Source organism: Notolepis coatsorum, assembly GCF_963971535.1.
Source record: "Notolepis coatsorum genome assembly, chromosome: 5".
In the NCBI taxonomy this organism is placed as follows: Eukaryota; Metazoa; Chordata; class Actinopteri; order Aulopiformes; family Paralepididae; genus Notolepis; species Notolepis coatsorum.
This window is the reverse complement of record NC_140169.1, coordinates 18,576,559-18,601,441: the sequence shown is the minus strand read 5'-3', so window position 1 is coordinate 18,601,441 and position 24,883 is coordinate 18,576,559. Positions and strand designations below refer to the sequence as shown.

General features: G+C 44.6%; 1 protein-coding gene across 2 annotated transcripts in view; it reads left to right on the top strand.

Annotated features, from left to right (window-relative positions):
• Positions 1 to 24,883, top strand: part of epb41l5 (erythrocyte membrane protein band 4.1 like 5) — a 293,764-nt gene that overhangs the window by 140,595 nt on the left and 128,286 nt on the right. For both annotated transcript variants that reach the window (XM_084313933.1, XM_084313934.1), the window contains exons 6-8: positions 3,774 to 3,818; positions 10,339 to 10,391; positions 18,719 to 18,839. In XM_084313933.1, coding sequence (XP_084170059.1) covers positions 3,774 to 3,818; positions 10,339 to 10,391; positions 18,719 to 18,839 — 219 coding nt within the window. The remainder of the gene's footprint in view (positions 1 to 3,773; positions 3,819 to 10,338; positions 10,392 to 18,718; positions 18,840 to 24,883) is intronic.

Genomic DNA, 24,883 nt, shown 5'->3' with positions numbered 1-24,883 from the left:
GTGTTCCGCGATAACACGGATAACATTAATGACTACACGGAGACAGTGCTGGACTTTGTTTGTACTTTGGTGGAAGAAACAATTCCCACTACCACAATTAGAGTTTACCCAAACCAAAAGCCCTGGGTAGACAAATCCGTCCGTGAGGCTCTGAAAGCGCGCACCTCAGCATACAACGCCGGGCTTGTGGCAGGCAACATGAATGACCACAAGGTGGCAAGATACAACGTCAGGAGAGTAGTAATAGAAGCAAAAAGGCGCTACAGGAATAAAATTGAACTCTAATATGAACAGGCTGACTCTAGAGCTATGTGGCAGGGCCTCAGAACGATGACAGATTACAAAGGCACCTCCCTCAAGCTGAACAGTGACATCTCCTTAGCAAATTATCTCAATACCTTCTATGCGAGGTTTGAGGCTGGGAATAACAACACCAGCCTACAAGCCACTGCAATGGAGGGGGGGGGGGGCTGCTGATGGAGACTCAGTGTTCAGGGTAACAGAACATGAGGTGAGGAGGACCTTTAAGAAAGTGAATATCAGGAAGGCAGCAGGACCGGACGGTATCCCCGGCCGCGTCCTAAAAGTCTGTGCCGACCAACTGGCCCCGGTATTCACTGACATATTTAACCTGTCCTTGGAACAGGCTATCATCCCCACCTGTCTGAAGAAGTCCACCATTATCCCTGTACCCAAAAAATCCAAGCCTGCTTGCCCCAACGACTACCGCCCTGTAGCTCTCACCTCCATAGCCATGAAGTGCTTTGAGAAGCTAGTAAAGGGCTACATCTGCTCCTCCCTCCCCATCAACCTGGACCCCCTGCAATTTGCATACCGCCCCAACAGGTCCACGGAGGACGCCATAACCCATGTGCTGCACACAGCAGCATCACACCTGGACAAGAGGCAGGGGAACTATGTGAGAATGCTGTTCATCGACTACAGCTCAGCATTCAATACCATAGTCTCCTCCAAACTCATAGCCAAGCTCAGGGACCTGGGCTTGAACTATGACCTCTGCCAGTGGGTCTTGGACTTCCTGACGGGCAGACCCCAGGTGGTGAGAGCAGGCAACTGCACCTCCTCATCCATCACTCTCAACATAGGGGCCCCCCAGGGCTGTGTTCTGAGTCCCCTCCTCTACTCCCTGTACACACATGACTGTGTGGCACAGCGGAACAACAACACAATCATCAAATTAGCTGACGACACAGTAGTGGTGGGCCTGATCTCTGCAAACGACGAGAGGGCCTACCTGGAAGAGGTCAAGGTCCTAGAGGGATGGTGTCAAGAGAACAGCCTCTCCCTGAACGTCAGCAAAACAAAGGAGATGATTGTGGACTTTAGGAGGTCGGGGGTCAGGGACTACAGCCCCCTCAGCATCGACGGGGCACCGGTTGAGAGAGTGAACAGTTTTAAGTACCTCGGAGTCCACATATCCGAGGACTTGACATGGACCACACACATTGACAGTGTTGTGAAGAAGGCACGGCAACGCCTCTACTTCCTCAGGCGCCTAAGGAAGTTCCAAGTCAGTCAGAAGATCCTTAAGAACTTCTACTCATGTACAATAGAGAGCATCCTGACTGGCAATATCACCTCCTGGTTTGGGAATAGCACCGCACAAGACCGTAGCAGACTACAGAGAGTGGCCCGTTCAGCCGAACGCACAATTGGAGGGGGGCTTCCCACTCTCCAGAACATTTACAACAAGCGGTGCATGGGTAAGGGTAAGAGAATTATCAAAGACTCCAGCCACCCAAACAACTGCCTCTTTGAACTGCTGCGGTCAGGCAAGCGATACCGGAGTCTCATGGCAAGCACAGAGACTCAGAAGAAGCTTCTATCCCCAGGCCATCAGGATGCTCAACGAACAATAACACTATGCAACAACCATCAAATGCACTCACAGCACACACATCCACACACTCACTTTAAACAAACAACTCACTGCAGCACCCACTTTACACACTTTAGAACACCTAAACACACTTTATATTGATTGGTAAAGAATTTGCACTACAACCCATACCTCATTACACCTTACTGTAAATTGTACCTAAATTGTACCTCATCCCATTTCTGCTTTGCACTATATAGTATATTGTATATTAGTATATTGTAGGGCTGTCCCCGACTAATGATTTGGATGGTCGACTAGGATTGGCCAAAATTGGCCATTAGTCGACTATTGGTCGACAAAAAAATATATAATATTAAAAAATAAAATAAAAAAATCATTCCATTTGGGCTGTGGGGGGTGCTTAATGTCTGAAGGAGTCGACTGAAGGCTTCTTGTCCTCAGCAAAAGCATGCAATTGGTCCACTGATGGATACATCTTGATATTTGTCTAGTCTAGTGTGTTCATTAGATGGGTGAAATCCTCTTTCAGTGCCTCTGTGCCTGTTTTCGTAGGCAGTTAGCCTCTGGTATGCGTGCCATTAGCGTTAGCCACGCTTATAGGCCTCTTTTATTTTGGAAAGAATGATAAAAAAAAAAAAAAAAAAAAAAAAAAATGTATTATATTCGACTAAGAGGTTGGCCAGTCGACTACGGCTCCTTTCGACCGATTAGTCGACTAATCGATTAATAGGGGTCAGCCCTAGTATATTGTATAGTATATTGTATGGTAACTCGGTTACTTCTACTCTGCATTGAACATTGTACATATGTACATACTGAACACTTGTGCCTACGTACGTGACTTCTATTTTATACTTATTTTATTTTATACTCATCTATTTTTGTCTAGCACAGTCTCTGGAGCGTAACAGAAAGAAGCATTTTGTATAAAAGTATTCTGTACTTCTGTATGACAACTAATAAAGAAACATGAACTTCCTATACAAATAAACGTAATGTTTCCTATACAAATAAATGTAATAATTCCTATACAAATAAATGTAATGTTTCCTATACAAATAAATGTAATGTTTCCTATACAAATGACCTTAATTACCTAATAAAAAAAAAACTCCTCAAAACCCACCTCTTCAACTTGTCCTTTAACCCCTAATTTCTCACTTTGTATGTTGTGTCTGTCCACTATGTTTGTTACTTTTGTTATTTCCCCCCCCTTATGTAAAGCGACCTTGGGTCTTCTGAAAGGCGCTATATAAAACGAAGTTATTATCATTATTAACGTTTCCTATACAAATAAATGTAATGTTTCCTATACAAATTACCTTAACGTTTCCTGAACAAATAAACATAATGTTTCCTAAACAAATAAACAATGTTTCCTATACAAATAAACATAATGTTTCCTACACAAATAAACACAATGTTTCCTATACAAATAAACATAATGTTTCCTACACAAATAAACATAATGTTTCCTATACAAATAAACATAATGTTTCCTACACAAATAAACATAATGTTTCCTATACAAATAAACATAATGTTTCCTATACAAATAAACATAATGTTTCCTACACAAATAAACATAATGTTTCCTATACAAATAAACATAATGTTTCCTACACAAATAAACATAATGTTTCCTATACAAATAAACAATGTTTCCTACACAAATAAACATAATGTTTCCTATACAAATAAACATAATGTTTCCTATACAAATAAACATAATGTTTCCTACACAAATAAACATAATGTTTCCTATACAAATAAACATAATGTTTCCTATAAAAATAAACAATGTTTCCTACACAAATAAACATAATGTTTCCTATACAAATAAACATAATCTTTCCATTGTGTGTGTGCTTGGCATCTTGTTTTCATCTTTTTTTTCTTCTTCTTCCAGATATCTGTTTGTATTACAGCTAAAGCAAGACCTCCTCAGTGGCAAGTAAGTAATTGTCTTTTAAGGTTTGCTGCCTCCTTTATGTATTTGCTTGGCAGACAACGTCATATTGTGTTTTTTATATTCAAATTATACAACAAAGTCCAATGAAGACACATCATTGAACAAAACACCAGCATTTTAGCTAACCAAGTTCAAGTTTCAAGTTTCTTTATTATTTGTCATACAGAAATACAGAATACTTTGCATGAAATGTTTCTTTCTGTTTCGCTCCTGAGTGTGCTAGATAATAATAAGGTAGTATAAATAAGTATAATAAGTAAAAAATAGAAAGTCAAGAAGTCAAGTAAACACAAGTGTAAACAACAATTGTTTAGTATACCTCTATATACAGCAGCGTTTCCGTTAGCCGGTAATTACCAGTATTTGACCGGCAAAATCTGTTGAAGTCCGACATATTTAATCTCTCCGGTCTTAATGTCCGGTGAAAATAATTCCCTGAGTCTAAGCACAATTTGATTATTTGAATTATATTAAAATAGGCTAAAATTAAATAGCCTATGCGATGAACGAAACAATCATTACATTTGTTTCATCGTTGCTTCTAATAATGACAACGACGTTGTCAGCGAGAGCTTAGTGCTGAGTGTGCGAGTGCATGTGAAGCTGCAGAGCCGGAGCAGCAGTGGCACAGTGCAGTACTCCAATTCAGCCATTGGCAATTCAGCTGTTGGGTGGGGGGCGCTGCTGTGCGGTCCCCAGATAGAGCCAGAAAAGAGCCAGAAAACAGCTGAATCTGCTGCTCTGCATCGACATACTCTCGCAAATAAGTCGTTGGGAGGTGGAGAGAGAGAGAGAGTCGTCACACAAACCCACGAAAATGTTGCCGTCTCTCTGCCAAATTTCTCAGTTCTTCGCTTGATATAATTAATACAAATGTCCAATATAACGGAATTCATTAGCTCATAAAAATGTGATTATAACCAGTGGCGGATTTAGGATTGTAGGAGATCCGGGGCTTAGCCCAGATAGGTGCCCGCGTTAGCACGGATTTTTTTTACTTTGACACCACAACCTTTAACTTACACCACCACCTTAAAGCAGACAAAGGGCACTAGAGAACACTTAAATTCACACCCTTTAATTAATGAAGCAAATTATAATAATTTATAATAATAATAATAATAATAATAATAATAATAATAATACACTGTTTGTATAGCACCTTTCATACAAGAATTTCAGCTCAAAGTGCTTCACAGCAGTACAAAAAGACAGGCATAAAATGAGCACAACATTGGCAGATCAAGAGCAATGCATAAAGTGCAGACATAAAGTATAAAATAGATAGCAGTAAAATAGACAAAGTCAAGGTAAGACATAGAACATTAAATCACATCGTTTTTCATATTAGGATCTAAGATCTAGGGTTAACTCGCCGAACGTTGAGCGCCAGGACCCCCAAAAACCAGAGTCGGGTTTTCATCGTTGTTTCTTTTATTCGATATTTCCATTCATAAAGACATGCAGGCAGCCTGTGTTATCACTGGGGATGGGTCTGAGATTTCAAAAGCTATGTTTCTAAGGTGGAAGAATTATGTTTTTGTCAACTTGTTGATTGTGATTTAAAGCTTAGGTCTGAGTCTACCATAACACCAAGACTTAACTCACTCAAATACAGTTAGCAGCTGGATAGACTACAGATGGAAATTAGCTTCTGCTAAATCTGGTGCAAACATATTTTCATGTAACAATGATTAATTGTAAAAAAAAAAAAAAAAAGAGAAATTATATATATATATATATATATATATTTTTTAAAATAGATTCAGGGCTTTTCAGAAAACATTCGGGGCTTGAGCCCAAGTAGCCACCCCCTAGCCCCGCCCCTGATTATAACAGACTGCTGTTTATTAGCACTTTGGCTGCCTAAGGTTAAATTCATGATATACCATAGATTGCCAGCGCTATTTGTCTATGGAGAAAGTCCCCTTCTTTGCAGGGCTATAACTTTTTAAATTCTATTGCTACATTGCCATTATTAGGGCCCATTCAAAGTCCTATATGTATTGTTCATTGTGTAGCAACGTTAAACTTTTTCATTCACATATTCATAGTAAAGTATGGTCTAATGTATAAGTATGTTTTCATCTCTTTCTGCAGCTTTCTCCAGAACGTGATATATAGCCCCAAATGCATTATATTGATGATGAAATACAGTTTGATGGCAATCAGCGCGATATAAAAAATTCCAACTAGACGTACTTCTAGAAGTTACTACACGTCATCTGATGTTGACCGGATGGGCGAGGGGGCGTTTATAATTCCGTGGGCAGCGTTATACCAATCATCTAATGTGGGTCAAATGTTGATAATAGCAGTTAGTATCGAAGACGGTAACGTTACACGCTGAAACTCACCCCAGTCTCCGCGCGCCGTTGGGCGATCATCGTAGAGTAGAAATCTTATCATTATGGGATATATTTTTACCCGGTCCATCTCCAGCTTGTATAATGGTATATACGTCCAAATCATGTTGTTTATCGAGTTATTGCCAATCGATCACTGTGTAGCGTGACGAGCCAGAGTCCCATGACCTATAGCGAGTGCCCGGAAGTACTACGGACGTCTAGCACAACCTCTATGGCACATCCTGTTTGGCGATTGCGCCGATCGGCCACCAGATGGCGCTCCTGAACCGCCAGAGAGCTCAGTGGGTCCTGCTGGTGGATCTCAGGCCAGCGGAGGGGACATATGAATCCGATCGCAGATTTTTGAAATATTGATATAAGGACGACGTAACGCGTCCTCCGGCAACTTTAGCATGGCCAGCAAAGACGTCTAAAGACGGTTCCCGGCACCCAAAGTGTTAATGTCGGGCGACTGCCCACAGACACCTATTTGATTTAAAGTCGGCAGCAGCACGGAGTCTCGGGACTTATTTTATTTGGAATATAATGACTTTATACGCAAAAGTAGCCTAGTTTTAAGTAAAAATATTATAAATCTACATGCCTTGATGATGTCATTCTTTTGTTTTGTTGTCATTCTTTTGCCTATCAATTGTTTTTAAGCTCAATAAACTCTGACCGGAATTTCTCTCATTTGACCGGTAGATTGAAATCTACCGGACACTGAGGCCGGCAACAATTTTTTCTAACGGAAACCCTGATATACAGTATGTACATCTGGTACAAAAATGGTGAGGCTTAGCTTGTGGTGCCACTGTTGTGGTGGTGAGGTGCAATAAGGAATAAGGAATGAGAGATGTGTAATTCCCTTACCAATAATATAAATATAAAGTGTAAAAGTGTAAAGTGTGATAAAGTGGGTGCTACAGTGTGTTGTTTATTTAAAGTGAGTGTGTGTGTGCTGTGGGTGTGTTGCTGGCCTGTTATTGTTCATTGTTCAATCATTTTTCATTGAGCAATCATTGTTCACATCCTGATGGCCTGGGGATAGAAGCCTACTTCTGAGTCTCTCTGTGCTTGCCATGAGACTCCGGTATCGCTTGCCTGACTGCAGCAGTTCAAAGAGGCAGTTGTTTGGGTGGCTGGAGTCTTTGATTATTCTCTTAGCCTTGCCCATGCACCGCTTGTTGTAAATGCCTTGGAGAGTGGGAAGGCCCCCTCCAATTGTGCGTTCGGCTGAACGGGCCACTCTCTGTAGTCTGCTGCGGTCTTGTGCACTGCTATTCCCAAACCAGGAGGTGATATTGCCAGTCAGGATGCTCTCTATTGTGCATGAGTAGAAGTTCTTGAGGATCTTCTGACTCACGTTGAACTTCCTTAAGCGCCTAAGGAAGTAGAGGCGCTGTCGTGCCTTCTTGATAACACTGTCAATGTGTGTGGTCCATGTCAAGTCCTCGGATATGTGGACTCCGAGGTACTTAAAACTGTTCACTCTCTCAACCGGTGCCCCATCGATGCTGAGGGGGCTGTAGTCCCTGACCCCCGACCTCCTAAAGTCCACAATCATCTCCTTTGTTTTGCTGACGTTCAGGGAAAGGCTGTTCTCTTGACACCATCCCACTAGAACCATAACCTCCTCCAGGTAGGCCCTCTCGTCGTTTGCAGAGATGAGGCCCACCACTACTGTGTCGTCAGCAAATTTGATGATTGTGTTGTTGTTCCGCTGTGCCACACAGTCATGTGTGTACAGGGAGTAGAGGAGGGGACTCAGGACACAGCCCTGGGGGGCCCCTATGTTGAGAGTGATAGATGAGGAGGTGCAGTTGCCTGCTCTCACCACCTGGGGTCTGCCCGTCAGGAAGTCCAAGACCCACTGGCAGAGGTCATAGTTCAAGCCCAGGTCCCTGAGCTTGGCTATGAGTTTGGAGGGGACTATGGTATTGAATGCTGAGCTGTAGTCGATGAATAGCATTCTCACATAGTTCCCCTGCCTCTTGTCCAGGTGTGATGCTGCTGTGTGCAGCACATGGGCTATGGCGTCCTCCGTGGACCTGTTGGGGCGGTATGCAAATTGCAGGGGGTCCAGGTTGATGGGGAGGGAGGAGCAGATGTAGCCCTTCACTAGCTTCTCAAAGCACTTCATGGCTATGGAGGTGAGAGCTACAGGGCGGTAGTCGTTGAGGCAAGCGGGCTTGGATTTTTTGGGTACAGGGATAATGGTGGACTTCTTCAGACAGGTCGGGATGACAGCCTGTTCTAAGGACAGGTTGAAGATGTCAGTGAATACCGGGGCCAGTTGGTCGGCACAGACTTTTAGGACGCGGCCGGGGATACCGTCCGGTCCTGCTTGCCTTCCTGATATTCACTTTCTTAAAGGTCCTCCTCACCTAACCTATCTGCCTTCATCGGTGTTTATCAGTCTTCATTCCAACAGCCATCAGACTATACAATGCATCACTGTGCCTCACTGCATCACTGAGCAGAGAGTGACAGTTACCATCTTCCTGGACTCTTAGTTTTGAAACAGCACTGTGCAATATACACCTCAGTATATTTTTACTGTATTTATTTACTGTATATTTTATTCCATTTTTATTCAATTTTATTCTACTCTTATCTTAGGCAATTTGATTTGATTTGTTTTGTTATTCTTATTCGTGACCTGTTCTGTCTAAATGTTTAAATGTTGAGCGATTTGCAGTGTCAAATTTCCCTCTGGATAATGAAAGTATTTCTATTCTATTCTATTCTATTCTATTAACAATATAAAACCAAATGACATGAAAGCTGCTATGAAATGGCCTCCTGTATGTTACTGTATGTTAGCCTTTATCGCCTACATGAATTGTCTATAAATGCAAACGCAGTGAAGGGCAATCCACACAATGAAGCAACACAATATGTGGCTGCATGTTATCCTTCATAGGCTGCTTTCTTTCATTTCAGTTTACTGAGATGGCTATTAGCCAAGTCCATCATCTGACACATGAAATGACTAAATAATATCAAAGCCAATTGGGACAACATAAAACCAACACATACTAAATACAATATCTCCTTTCTTAATTTCTGTGTTCATCCAAATTGGCATTTTTCCTGTTTACCATAAATTAGCCCAATGATATATATTAACCAGACCCATTATCTTTCACAAAATGTATATAAAACCAAATAAGATCAAAGGCAACCAAAACACAATTATCCTTCCTTTTGTGTACCTCCCACGTAGGTCTCTTTCTTCAAAGTGCCTATTGAGACGTGCATTACATTATTAGCCAAAGCTATCTCTTCCTACATGGGTCCATCTGTTGCATCGCCAGAGAGGCCACAGAACACTGCAGTAAGATGATTACATGTTTATGAGGGGAATAGAGTTATTACCAGTCAGTAAATGGATTGGGAATATCAGTTTTCACCACAGTGGAGATTAGTGCTGTTGTTGTTCTTTGTACAGAGAGATAGAGAGAGAGAGAGAGAGAGAGAGAGAGAGAGAGAGGACTTTATTCATGCCTGTACAGCCACATTTTGTTGATGCTGTGAGACCTCTGGGGCAGTTTCTCTCACATCTGTGTTGAGTTGTGAAGACAAACCAGAGTCTGTCTCTGTTTCATTGACACCTGCTGGCCGAGTGTGAGCCGCTTGTGTCTTCATGCCGCCTGTCGGCAAGATCCATGTGCAGAGTTGAGGTGTTCCAGAGGTGCTCCTAGCCTGTGCAGAGAGCCTCTGCTATGTGGATACCCATGACCAACAATGATATGTGGCCATACGTATATAGCTGGTTCTACACTGAAGTTGCACAACCATAAATCAAACCTTTTGTGTGTGTATGTGAAACCAAAACCGGTCTTATTTGACATGCCCTGAGTGGGAGTCGAACCCCGGTCTCCCGCGCCGCGGGGCGACATCGCAGACCACTATTTTTTAAGGGGGAGTGAGTTTACTTGCAGTACCGCTACGTGCCACACGTGTCACTTCACAACACTTGAAGTCCATCGTGACTGTGGATATACTCGCGGTACCTCCGTTACACATGTATGTTTGCATGCGTGTTGATCACACCTTGGTATGTCCTGGAAAATACGACGAGGTGCTGTATGGATGCAGTGGCATACATCAGTTTGTATAACTGACTGTCGCTGTGTGTTTGTCTCCAGGTTAGAATGTCCCTTTGAGACGGCGGTGGAGCTGGCAGCCTTCTCTCTGCAGGGTAAGTACTGTCCAAGGGGCTTCCCCAAACCGTAATCCCATTCACACCAAGTATTACAAGATGAGATATTCCTTTATGGATCCCCTTGGGGAAATTCTGGCGTTATAGCCGGAGGTGGGAGGGGAGGTATAGGTATGGGCAAGGTAATAGTAGAAAGACATAAATATAGGCAATACAACTATAGTAAAGATAAGAATAAGCAGTGTAAACTATATAATTAACTCTGAATATAAGAATATGATCAAGTAAACCGTGTAAGCAAAGGTGCAAATGCTAAACAAAGTTATAAAAAAAAGAAAAAAAAGAAAGTGCATGAGGGTCTGTATCAGTTATATTATACGTTAGAATAAATATGGACAATACTCATAAATAGTTATAATATACTATGAGTAAGTAAGTAAAGTAAATGGTATAATTATAATTTCAATCTAGATTCGAGATGCATCTAGATTGTGTCTACTTAAAGAGGGGTCGATGTGTCCCAGAGCGAGACGGAAGTTCTTCACTTTGCACCCTGGGCTTGAGAAGAACCTCAGAAGCATCTCCTGGTGGGATGATGTGGAGGACATTGGTGACAGGAAGCCGTATCATAGCAGAGTCCACTATCGGTCATCCACCAGACTCTCCACCAGACTCTCTCCACCAGACTCTCCACCAGACTCTCCACCAGACTCTCCACCAGACTCTCTCCACCAGACTCTCTCCACCAGACTCTCTCCACCAGACTCTCTCCACCAGACTCTCTCCACCAGACTCTCTCCACCAGACTCTCTCCACCAGACTCTCTCCACCAGACTCTCTCCACCAGACTCTCTCCACCAGACTCTCTCCACCAGACTCTCTCCACCAGACTCTCCACCAGACTCTCTCCACCAGACTCTCTCCACCAGACTCTCTCCACCAGACTCTCTCCACCAGACTCTCTCCACCAGACTCTCTCCACCAGACTCTCCACCAGACTCTCCACCAGACTCTCTCCACCAGACTCTCTCCACCAGACTCTCTCCACCAGACTCTCTCCACCAGACTCTCCACCAGACTCTCCACCAGACTCTCTCCACCAGACTCTCTCCACCAGACTCTCTCCACCAGACTCTCTCCACCAGACTCTCTCCACCAGACTCTCTCCACCAGACTCTCTCCACCAGACTCTCTCCACCAGACTCTCCACCAGACTCTCCACCAGACTCTCTCCACCAGACTCTCTCCACCAGACTCTCTCCACCAGACTCTCTCCACCAGACTCTCTCCACCAGACTCTCCACCAGACTCTCTCCACCAGACTCTCTCCACCAGACTCTCTCCACCAGACTCTCTCCACCAGACTCTCTCCACCAGACTCTCTCCACCAGACTCTCTCCACCAGACTCTCTCCACCAGACTCTCTCCACCAGACTCTCTCCACCAGACTCTCCACCAGACTCTCTCCACCAGACTCTCTCCACCAGACTCTCTCCACCAGACTCTCCACCAGACTCTCCACCAGACTCTCCACCAGACTCTCCACCAGACTCTCCACCAGACTCTCTCCACCAGACTCTCTCCACCAGACTCTCTCCACCAGACTCTCTCCACCAGACTCTCCACCAGACTCTCTCCACCAGACTCTCTCCACCAGACTCTCTCCACCAGACTCTCTCCACCAGACTCTCTCCACCAGACTCTCTCCACCAGACTCTCTCCACCAGACTCTCTCCACCAGACTCTCTCCACCAGACTCTCTCCACCAGACTCTCTCCACCAGACTCTCTCCACCAGACTCTCTCCACCAGACTCTCCACCAGACTCTCTCCACCAGACTCTCTCCACCAGACTCTCCACCAGACTCTCCACCAGACTCTCTCCACCAGACTCTCTCCACCAGACTCTCTCCACCAGACTCTCCACCAGACTCTCTCCACCAGACTCTCCACCAGACTCTCCACCTTGGCGTTGAATGAACCCTCCTGTTAACATTGGAGTGAAACAGACCTATATTCTGACTTGTGTTAGGTTAAGAGTGTTCCAAAAAAAAACGGTTTTCCATCTACAAATGAAGCTCTTCAAGAGTGTTTGTAAATATACCCCACACTTGACCTGGCATACTGTGCGGAGAAGGGGACGTCTCCCTCCTACCACCCGTCAGTGGTCTCTAACTACACACCCTCAACACCCCTCCGCTCTACATCCTCTGGCCGCCTCAGACCCACTCCTATCCAAGCTCCTGGGGGGTCACCAAAGAGAATCGGGCTCTTCTCGGTCCTTGCTCCACAATGGTGGAACAAACTTCCCACCACAGTCAGGATAGCTGAAACCATCAGTCAGGACAGCTGAAACCATCAGTCAGGACAGCTGAAACCATCAGTCAGGACAGCTGAAACCATCAGTCAGGACAGCTGAAACCATCAGTCAGGACAGCTGAAACCATCAGTCAGGACAGCTGAAACCATCAGTCAGGACAGCTGAAACCATCAGTCAGGACAGCTGAAACCATCAGTCAGGACAGCTGAAACCCGACCAATTTTCCGCCGTCATCTAAAAATACACATCTTCAATCAATATCTGAAATGGAAAAAAGAAAACACCAACCTCCATACTGTCTTTTACTACCATGCACTTTGCTACTAACTAATATACTGTGCCTATATTACTACCTACTATGCTAATATGTCTTTACTACTATGCACTCAAGCCTGTAACACTCAAGTTTCAACACTGTTTGACGAACATTGTTACTCGGCTGAAAGAGTTGTACAGAATTTCTAAATGACTCATTAATGACTAAAGCGTCAGCTAAATGACTAAATGTAAATGTGATACATCGTCCAAAAAAAGGAGAAGAAGAAGAAGCCGCAATGGAGCTTTATGCGTTTTTTGGAGTGAATGTTGTGGCAGGAGACATGCTGATGGGTCCTGAGAGCAGAGCAGAGCAGTGAATGTTGACGACTGACACTGTAAATGGACACCACAGGCCTGGACAGTGGACACGCGCACACACACACACACCTACACACCTACACACCTACACACCTACACACCTACACACCTACACACCTACACACACACACCTACACACGCACCTACACACACACCTACACACACACACACACCTACACACACACACACCTACACACACACACACACACACACACACACACACACACACACCACAGTTTCTATGGGGCAAATGCCAGCTCATTAGAGCTACGTCCTTGTCGAAGGCCCCCTAATCCAGCCTCCTCTATGCTTTCTCGCTCTCTTTCTCTCTCTCTCTTTCTCTCTCTTTCTCTGTTATGCTCTCTCTTCAATTCACCCATTCACTTTCAATTCTCCTGTGTTGCTTTCTCTACATCTCCCTCATTCCCTCTCTTCCTCTCTCTTTCTGTTTCTCACACGCACACACACACACACACACACACAAACACACATGTTTGTTTATGTGAAATATGGGGACATTACATAGACTTACATGTATTCTGTAACTAACCTTAATGCTAACCATAACATAATCCTAATCATAACCATAACCTAATTTGGTTATGGGGACACCCAAATTTGTGTGGGGATACCCATTGTGTGTGTAAACAGGTCAGTGTCCCCTGTAGTATAGAAATACAAGCACATAGCACACAAGTACACACATTTTCAACCCATCTCACATACTTGGTCAATTTTTCTCTCTGCGTTCAGCAGCTAAGGAACCTTCTAGAATGTGTGTAGGTTATAGAGAAGACTGCCTCTGCAAACTAACTTTACTTCCAATCACTTTATTGAACAGTGTTTCTGTTCCTACCTAGTGTGACTTACAGGCTATAGACCTCCCATTGGAGACCTCGTAGCGAGCTCCTCTCTCACGATAGAAAACATTGACACAGAAACATCTCCCCCTGAAGCTGTTCTGTTGTGAGGTGCATGTTGTGCTCGGCGGCACCCCCCTCGACAATTGACCTGTCTCAAAACCCTGCCCCTTTTCTTGATCCTCCAATCACAACTGTCGCTTACCTCGGACAAACCAAGTTTGTCCGAGGTAAGCGACAGTTGTGATTGGAGGATCAAGAAAAGGGGCAGGGTTTTGAGACAGGTCCATTGGGAATGGTTTGAGAAACACAAACAACCCAGAAGGTTTTTTTCTTCCCTCTAGTGCACAATGATAATGGCTTCTTCTGCTCTTGTCTCCTGGCGCTATCATAGTGTGGAGAGCAGTCTGGCTATGCGAGACTAGTTCTTACCTGATCAAGATATTTGACTTAATGTAGTTGTAATGATTGAAAGTAAGAAGACCGTATTGTGACAGACTAGTTCTCTTATCTGTTTTTTGAAGTGCTTTGAAGGAGTTGCCAAGGAGTTGCCACACCGTGCTCATAAATCACAAAAGCTAAAGCTGAAAGGATATTGTGGGTCTGAGTCCCTGTGATCATAAATCACAAAAGCTAAATAAAGGATATTGACTTTTGTCTATTTTGCTGCTATCTATTTTATATACTGTACAGTAGATGATAACTATTTATTGCACTGCACTATTGAATTATTTTACTCTGTCTATTATATTTTACTCTTTTTTTTTTTATCTACTTTTTCTCCCATTTTTCTGTATTTTTTTTTCTCCCATCCCAATTTAGTCGTTATGCCAATTCCCCCCTCCCCTTCCTGGTCGTTGCGCACATTTGCCCCCCACTTGCCGGTCTAGGGAGCCCTGAAGTCTATCACATGCGTCCTCCGATACATGTGGAGACAGCCAGCAGCCTCTTTTCACCCGACAGCGAGGACTCTCACTGGGGAAGTGTAACGCGTGGGAGGATCACACTATACCTTCCCCAATTCCCTCCCTCGCTGTGCAGGCGCCCCGACCGACCTGTAGGAGTCGATGTTTCCAACGACCAGGATACAACCCACCGGCTTCCCACCCGCTGACACTGCCAATGGACCTGTCTCAAAACCCTGCCCCTTTTCTTGATCCTCCAATCACAACTGTCGCTTACCTCGGACAAACCAAGTTTGTCCGAGGTAAGCGACAGTTGTGATTGGAGGATCAAGAAAAGGGGCAGGGTTTTGAGACGGGTCCATTGTGTCAGTATGACGACCGGCCCGAGCCGGAGGCACCACTGACAGCCGGATTCGATACCAGTGTCTCTGCGGTGGTAGACAGACGCTTAGCCCGCTGTGCTACCCGGCCGCCTCTATTTTACTCTTTTATCATTCTATGTTGTCAGAGTTGTCCTAGTTAGACAACGGGTGGAGACCTCCGGACAGAAGAGATAGTTTTGGTATACCCAAACCTCCGGACAGAAGAGATAGTTTTGGTGTACCCAAACCACACCTAACCTCCGGACAGAAGAGATAGTTTTGGTATACCCAAACCATACCCAAACGTACCGGCGACGGCGGCAGTATATCCCGTACTGAGGGGTGTGGCCTCCACGGCTTCTTTTGGTGTCAAAACAGTACATAGGGATTCTTTGTTATGCAATAATGGTCATTTTAGGGTAAAGATTACTAGACCATCGTGGGTTTGAGTCCCTTTGGTCATAAATCACAAAAGCTAAAGTGGGTTCAAGTCCCTGTGATCATAAATCACAAAAGCTAAAGTTAAAAGGATGTGTATCAGTGATAATCAAACGGTAAACAAAGAGGCCTATTAAGATGTTAGATCCTGATGTGAAAAACGATGTGATTTAATGTCCTATGCCTCCTTGACTTTGTACGATTTTGCTGCTATCTATTTTATAGTTATTTTTTGTAAATGTTGTGCCATTCTATGCCGATGTTGTGCTCATTTTAGCCTGTCTTTCTTTTTACTGCTGTGAAGCACTTCTGCAAGCTGCAATTCTTGTATGAAAGTTTATTATTATTATTACACACCAAGCCGATTATCAGCCATCTGGAATGTCTGTTAGGGTCGGGAGTGTCGGCGGTCCGAGTTGGTGTGGTGTGTCCTGAACGTCGGCTAACATCAGAGGATTTGTTAGGGCGAGTCAGGACATTTTGGCATGTCGAATCGGCGTGGAGTGATCGGGCAACATCGATAAAAGAGAGATCACTCTGATTGGCTGAAGTCACAACACAAATAGCCAGGGCTTGCAACAACACTGTTCATTTCACTTTCTCAGACTGCTGCAAACGCAATGTGCTAGGCATTCTTATAGAGGCTACCGTCTGAGCTGAGCGAGAGTGTGTAATGGTAGCAATAGCTTGTTTACATCATGTGGTCCTCCGTTTCCCCTTGATGATACAGATTACCGCCACCTGCTGGTGTGGAGTTATTTAATCTCACGCAGGTGCAGAAACATTGCTCATCGCTGTTGGAAGTCGTCAGAGCGGTGTGAGCCATAGCTAGATGGTGCCAGAGTCTCCAGCGTAGTTCACCGCTGCCATCTCTTGCCACAGGCAGCACGCCCACTCATAACAGGAATGTCTATGGTGCATGTACTATTGAAATAACCATAGCTTGCTAAAGTTTCAACTGATTTACAAACGGTTTTGTTTATTACAAACGTTATTAGCGTGATTCAGGATGCTTAGTAGACATGTTGAAATAATTTTCATATAAAAGTCCATAAGTATGCAGTATGATAACTACATCTCTGACATTTATAACAAACCAAACCGTTTGAAAATCGGGTGAAAACTTTGCAACGTCGGTCTCCATTGGCCAGCAGCGTGGGTGAGTCATCTAGCCTTTATATATGTCTATATTGGTGTGAGCAGTGTGAAATTTGTCAGCCCTGAATCCAGGCGACGATAGGAGTCGCCTTTTGTCTGTGATTCTTTGATGTTGGATTTGTGTGTTCTGACCTTTATACTGTAGTAGTAGCCCACCCCCACCCTGCAATTACCCTGCTTTAGAAAGCCAAGCTTTTACAAACAATACTCCCTGACGATGGACCCCCTCTCTCACACACACACGCACACACGATTTCAGGTTTTTAGACAAAACGTTCCCATTCATTTCTGTTTTTTTTTTTTTTTTATCCACTTTTCCTCCCATTTCTATATTTTTCCCATCCCAATTTCGTATCATCCAATTCAACCCTCCCCTGTCACGAACGCTGTTTCTTGCCTCCCACAAGCCGGCTGCAATGTGGACTAAGTCATACATAGCACAAGTCCCCTCCGGTACTTGAGGTAACAGCAGTCGCATCTTTTCACCTGCGCAGCTCGATCTCTCAGTGGCGAGGAGTAACGCGTGGGAGGCTCACGCTGCCCCCGACACTTCCTGATTCTACTGCGCAGGCGCACCAACCGACCTGTAGGAGTCGCTGTCCACAACGCCCGATCCCCACCCATCAGTTTCCCACCCCCTAATACGGCCAATGTGTATTAGTATGAACGACCAGCTAAACTGAAAGCAATGTGGAGCGCTGGGCTCGAACAGGCAAGCCCAGCGTCTCCGTCATTCGTGGCGAGCGCCTTGCCCACTACGCCACGTAGCCGCCCCCATTTCTGTATTTTTTTATAATTTTTTTGTCCTTATCCCATTGTTGAGTTCCAGACAGAGAGACGATAAAACACATTCCCATTACTCTCTATGTCCTCACTCTCTGATGGGATTATCTCAGCCTTTATCTCCAAATGAGGGTAGTGGAGGGAGGGGTGTTACTGGTGGAGGGTGGCTGAGGAGTTCTAACAGTAGCAATACCACCACCACTACAAGAACTAATACTGATTATGTTTTACTACTACTGCTATTATTACTACTATCACTACTATTCCTCCTACTAGTATTATTACTACTACTATCACTACTACTACTAGCACTACTACTACTGCTATTACTACTACTGATATTACTATAACTACTACTACTATCACTACTACTACTACTACTACTATCACTAAGTACTACTGCTATTACTATAACTACTACTATTACTACTACTACTATAACTACTACTTCTATTACTATTGTTACTACTGCTACTACTACTATTATTACTACTACTATAAGTTGTGAAGTGACTTTTTCTCAGAGCTTTTAGCCTGACTACATGTAGGATTCCGCTGAAGACACCATGGCTTCCTAATAGTTTATTTTGCCCAGGATCCAAATGTATTCTCACCCTGGTACCTAGACTCATTAAAACATAAAAACAATGTGCTTCTCTTGCCTCTGGGAGCTAACTCATAGTTTAATAATGAGTGTGTGTGTGTGTGTGTGTGTGTGTGTGTGTGTGTGTGTGTGTGTGTGTGTGTGTGTGTGTGTGTGTGTGTGTGTGTGTGTGTGTGTGTGTGTGTGTGTGTGTGTGTGTGTGTGTGTGTGTGTGTGTGTGTGTGTGTGTGTGTGTGTGTGTGTGTGTGTGTGTGTGTGTGTGTGTGTGTGTGTGTGTGTGTGTGTGTGTGTGTGTCCCCAGCGGAGCTAGGTGACTGTGATCCTGCGGAGCATGGTCTCGACCTCGTCTCAGAGTTCCGCTTTATAAATGGACAGACTGAAGCCATGGAGCTGGCTATCTACAACACATGGAAGGAATGCAGGTAAAATACTAGATTATGACAGGAAATATATCTGATCCTAGTGACATGTAAAATGTGGAAATCATTAGTTAAAAGAAAAAAACGGAGACCAGTGAGGGCATTAAAAATGAACATTTGTAAAAGCTAGGAGAGCAGGTGTGAATACTCCATGACACCGGAAGCCCCTCACATCTGAGTGAGCAGGTTTCTTGAACCCCCCCCCCTGACCTACTGAACTTGAACCTTGGGCTGGATCCTCAGTGAATGATAAATGAACCGTTGTTGTCTGTGTGCAAATTGAGAACACATAGGTGAGCTCATAGGTGAGTTCTCATCTCTAAAGTTTCTTAGAAAAGTAGCACTGAAGGCGGTTAGGTGGCGTAGCGGAGATTGCGTTCGTCACCAACCCCGAAGCTGTGAGCTGGATTCGCCTGTTCGAATCCAGCTCACAGCTCCGGGGTTGTCACCAGCTTGGCTGGCCATTCACACTAATACAATTGGCTGTATTAGAGGGTGGGAGAAGCTGGCGGGGTGGGTCCGGGTCGTTGTAAACAGCGACTCCTACAGTTCGGTCGGGGCGCCTGCTAAGCGCGGATAGGACCTGAGTGGGATAGTGTGATCCTTCCACACGCTACGCCCTCTCAGGGAGGATCCGCGCTGCCAGGTGAAAAGAAGCGGTTGATTGGCTGGACGTGTGTCGGAGGAAGCACGTGGTAGCCTCCACTCTCCCAGATGATCTGACTGTGGGGGGTAAGTGCGCAGCGACCAGGAAGGGATTGGGAATTGGCATACGACTAACATTGGGATGGGAGAAAATCGGAGGAAAATGGAGGGGGAAAAAGATCAAAAAAAAAAAAAAAAGTAGCACTGAACTAGGGTCAGCGGAGATGAGGTCACACAGCCATATAAACTTCCCTATTAGGCTACTCAGGAGCCAAACAGGTCCTAGATGAGCACGATGAGCCAGTGTATCAATGTGTCTCGCTTTTTTTTTTTCTTTTTTTTTTTTTTCACCTTTTTATATTTGTAATGGTTTTCACTGATTTTTTTTTTGATCCACTTTTTCTCCCATTTTTCCATATTTTCTCCCATCCCAATTTCGTATCATCCAATTCAACCCCTCCCCTGTCACGAACGCTGTTTCTTGCCTCCCACAAGCCGGCTGCAATGTGGACTAAGTCATACATAGCACAAGTCCCCTCCGGTACTTGAGGTAACAGCAGTCGCATCTTTTCACCTGCGCAGCTCGATCTCTCAGTGTCGAGGAGTAACGCGTGGGAGGCTCACGCTGCCCCCGACACTTCCTGATTCTACTGCGCAGGCGCACCAACCGACTTGTAGGAGTCGCTTGTTCACAACGTTCGATCCCCACCCTTCAGTTTTCCCTCCCCGTAATACGGCCAATGTGTATTACTGCGGACGACCAGCCAAACTGAAAAACAATGTGGAGAGCTGGATTCGAACACGCGAATCCTAGCGTCTCCACACTGGTGGCGAGTGCCTTGCCCACTACACCACCTAGCCGCCCATGGTTTTCACTGATTAACCTTTTTAATTCATGTTTTATTTTACGGCATTAGCTCTTTCAGTTCTCCTGCTTCCTCAAGGCAGATGTTTTAACGACAATACCTCTCCCTAACTCTACCTCTACCTAACCCAACCCCCCCCACCCAACCCCACCCCACCTAACCAACCTCCTCCAATGTACAGTTTTTATGTCAAATGTATATACTCCCTTTTCTGGACTATTTTTGTATCACAAACATTACTGTATTTGCAAATCTGGTATGTCATAAATGTATAGATGTAGCAGTACTGTCTATCTGTATGTCATATATGTCCTGATGAATTGAAAATGGGGGACCCTGATGTAAACAAGACGAAAGTCTTTCTCTGGTCTGCATCCCCTTAACAATTGTGTGTATTGAGCTGTACTGTATTGTACCCATTCTGCAATCTGTTAATAAAGTTTTCAATCAATCAATCAATCCCTCCATCAGCCAAATGCTTGTTAGGGATTTCCTATCCCTCGTGAATTCTTAATTGATATAGTTGTGGACCAGTCGGCCGAAAGACGGGCGGAGACAGAGTATTTCGAACGGAGCTTTTATTCACAGAGAAGAAGGACAGTTACCCCGCGCGGGCACATCATCTCACAGCACCAGTAGAGGAAGAAAGAAGACAGAATATCCATATTACATGTCATTTTATACAGAGAGGAGGGGAGGTGTGTGTGTGTGTGTGTGTGTGTGTGTGTGTGTGTGTGTGTGTGTGTGTGTGTGTGTGTGTGTGTGTGTGTGTGTGTGTGTGTGTGTGTGTGTGTGTGTGTGTGTGTGTGTGTGTGTGTGTGTGTGTGTGTGTGTGTGTGTGTGTGTGTGTGTGTGTGTGTGTGTGTGTACTTGGTCAGAAGAAGGGGGGCTAATTGGTTCCAGATGAACTCAGGGAGCCAATTCCCCATTTTGACGTTAAATTAAAACGTCAACACAACAGTTCATTGATCTGTATCCGTCGATTGTCACCTCATCACATGGGAGAGAGAGAGAGAGAGAGGAAAGAGAGAAACACAGAATTTGCAACCTTTCCAGACGATACACGTAACCCCGTCGGACCCCCCTTACTCATTCACCTAACCCAGAGGAACCCCCCCTCTATTACAGTGCACCCCTGGTCCCGTCTTCTAGGGCGTGGGTCTCCTCCTGAGCTGGTTCCCGTTCCAGGGTGCGGTCCCCTAGACAAACGTGCCTCCTCTGGTCCGCCGCCTTCCCAGTGTCTCTGGACTGTCCTCTCCACCTCTCGCCGGCCGGCCCACCGTCACTCCAACTCAGCTCAGTGTCTCTCCTGCGGCCGCCTCCCCCGTTCTCGTCGTGGATGAACTGCGTGTCGTAGACGACGATCAGCTGTGATTGATCCTTAGGAACTTCTACTCATGTACAATAGAGAGCATCCTGACCGGCAACATCACCTCCTGGTTTGGGAATAGCACTGCACAAGACCGTAGCAGACTACAAAGAGTGACACGTTCAGCCGAACGCACAATTGGAGGGGGGCTTCCCACCCTCCAGAACATTTACAACAAGCGGTGCAAGGGGAAGGCTAAGAGAATTATTAAGGACTCGAGCCACCCGAACAACTGCCTCTTTGAACTGCTGCGGTCAGGCAAGCGATACCGGAGTCTTAAGGCGAGCACAGAAAGACTCAGAAGAAGCTTCTATCCCCAGGCCATCAGGCTGCTAAACGAACAATAAACACTATGCAACAACCATCAAATGCACACAGCACACACACCCACACGCACACACTCACTCAAACAAACAACACACTGCAGCACCCACTCTCCACACTTTAGATCACACAAACACACTTTACACTTTATATTTATTGATAAAGGATTTGCACTACAACTCGTACACCTACTGTGAATTGTACCTAAATTGCACCTCGTCCCATTTCTGCCTTGCACTATATAGTATTGTATATTAGTACACTGCACAGTATTGTATATTGTATGGTAACTACGTCTATTCTGCATCGAACATTGTACATATGTCTAAACTGAACACTGTGACCTCATTTTTTTACTTCTAATTTTACTATGTTATTTTATTTCATACTTATCTTGTCTTGCACAGTCTCTGGAGCGTAACAGTAAGAAGCATTTTGTATAAAAGTATTCTGTACTTCTGTATGACAAATATTAAAGAAACTTGAAACTTGATCTGCGGTGCCTGCGGTGCCTGGCTGCGGTGTTCCTCTCCGGCCTCTCGCACAGCTGCCATCTCCTCCGGTCTGCCTCTCATCCTGGCCCGTCTGTCCTTCGTCTCCTCCTGCCTGTCATCCGGTCGTCTGGTGGTCTGGTCACGGACGTCTGAGGGGCTGCTGGTATCTCACCCCTGGTTCAGACGCGCTGCAGACAGCTGGTAGTGAATGTCTGGATCCTCTGCATCGTCTTCTCCTCCTCCGCGTCTCCATTCCCCGTTCCGTTGTTGGTTGCGGCTGGAACACATCAATTCTCACTGGAACCTCCATTTGTTAGGGATTTCCTATCCCTCGTGAATTCTTAATTGATATAGTTGTGGACCACTCGGCCGAAAGACGGGCGGAGACAGAGTATTTCGAACGGAGCTTTTATTCACAGAGAAGAAGGACAGTTACCCCGCGTGGGCACATCATCTCACAGCACCAGTAGAGGAAGAAAGAAGACAGAATATCCATATTACATGTCATTTTATACAGAGAGGAGGGGAGGAGTGTGTGTGTGAGTGTGTGTGTGTGTGTGTGTGTGTGTGTGTGTGTGTGTGTGTGTGTGTACTTGGTCAGAAGAAGGGGGGCTAATTGGTTCCAGATGAACTCAGGGAGCCCTAGTCTTGAGAATAACATCTCCATAACTCAAAGGCGTGACAGCTTGTGCGCGTGTGTACGTGAGTGTGTGTGCGCGTGCATGTACAGGGGGCCCTGTGTAAGGAGCCTCCAGCCAGAGGTCATCAGGTCACGCCACATGCACAAAGGGAGACACAGAGAGCAGGGTGCAGCCTACAGCCTAAGCACAGATATAAGATATTACCAGATATCAATGAACTAATCTATCAGCTTCATCATTAAATAGGTCAAGCTGTCAGTCTAAGTCTGAGAAGCCCAGGTCTTTGTACTGCTATTAGCTGAACTCAGACAGCCCATTATGCTAGTTAGTGGCTAGATTTGAAGGGATTTCTTCTATGCTGTAGAGATGGAGGTTAATCCCACAGGTTGATGTGAGTGATAATAAATCATCTGGGTAGAAACCTACTAGTTACCCATTTGTCTTTCTCTATGCCTGAAGTCAAGAATAGACACAACACAAGTATTAAATGTAGTAGTTGATTTTTTTTGGTTTTGTTTACTGTTGTCATGTGGGGGGGCATCTCCATTAATTCATTGACTCTTCCATTAATTAATTAATTCATTCACCCACTCACTCACTCCTCCATTCACCCACTCACTCACTCACTCACTCACTCACTCACTCACTCCTCCATTCACTCACTCACTCACTCACTCACCCACTCACTCACTCACTCACTCACTCACTCACTCACTCACTCACTCCTCCATTCATTCAGCTGGTATAGTAACCTCTACTGTGCTCAACCACATAGTAAATGCCATAGACCAGAAAACGAATGCTCACCATATGGCTTCAACTTCAAAAGTACTTTGTTGTCTTTGTCATTACAACACCTTGGACGCGCCGATGGTGTGAAGTTGTAATATCCAGTCAATTGTTTGGAAAGTGCTATATTTATAATCCCATCAGAATAAGAAATTTCATTATTGGCAAGTAAGCTTGCACATACAAGGAATTTGTCTTGGTCATTTGGTGCATCAACATTAACAGACAATTAAAGTAGAATAAAATGGAATATATAAACTAAAATAGAATAACAATACAATAGAATATAAAAATCACTGTTTGCATATGGCTTTTCCTCAACCTGAGCTACGCAATCTGACACATGATTGCATTTGCAGGTGATTGGTCATGCAAACATTAAGTGACCTGGCAGGTAACTTCAATTAGGGAAACCCTTAACACTTTGAGTGCCACGCCGGGTTTTCCTTTTTACCCCCTTGATGCCACGGTCCACTTCAATGTTAACGTTAATATCGCCTAATCTATGTTTTAAATTATGGCTATGTGTCTAATCTGCCCGTCGCTTATCAAAGAATACTTTTCCAGTCTGTGCTGTCAAGGCAGATTGGTTTTTTATCGCTTCATTTCCGTTTCAGAGCATTTTGAAAAACACCCGTTTTGAGGTAAAAAACCTTCCATTCTGGGGCATTCTATGATAATCGTCTTTTACTGGAATATTCCAGAACGTTGATATTTGTCGGCCTATTTATGAATCGTTTTCAAATAAACGCTAGATGATCAATATTATACATACACGCATGCCCATTCGAGGCGCGCACGGATAATCGGCATGTTCATTTCCTCATGGATTTTTTCAGTAAAACCGAAAGAGCCCATTTCACAAAACAGCCTATATCTTCATCAAAATTAGTCTGATTATCCTAACACTGATAACATA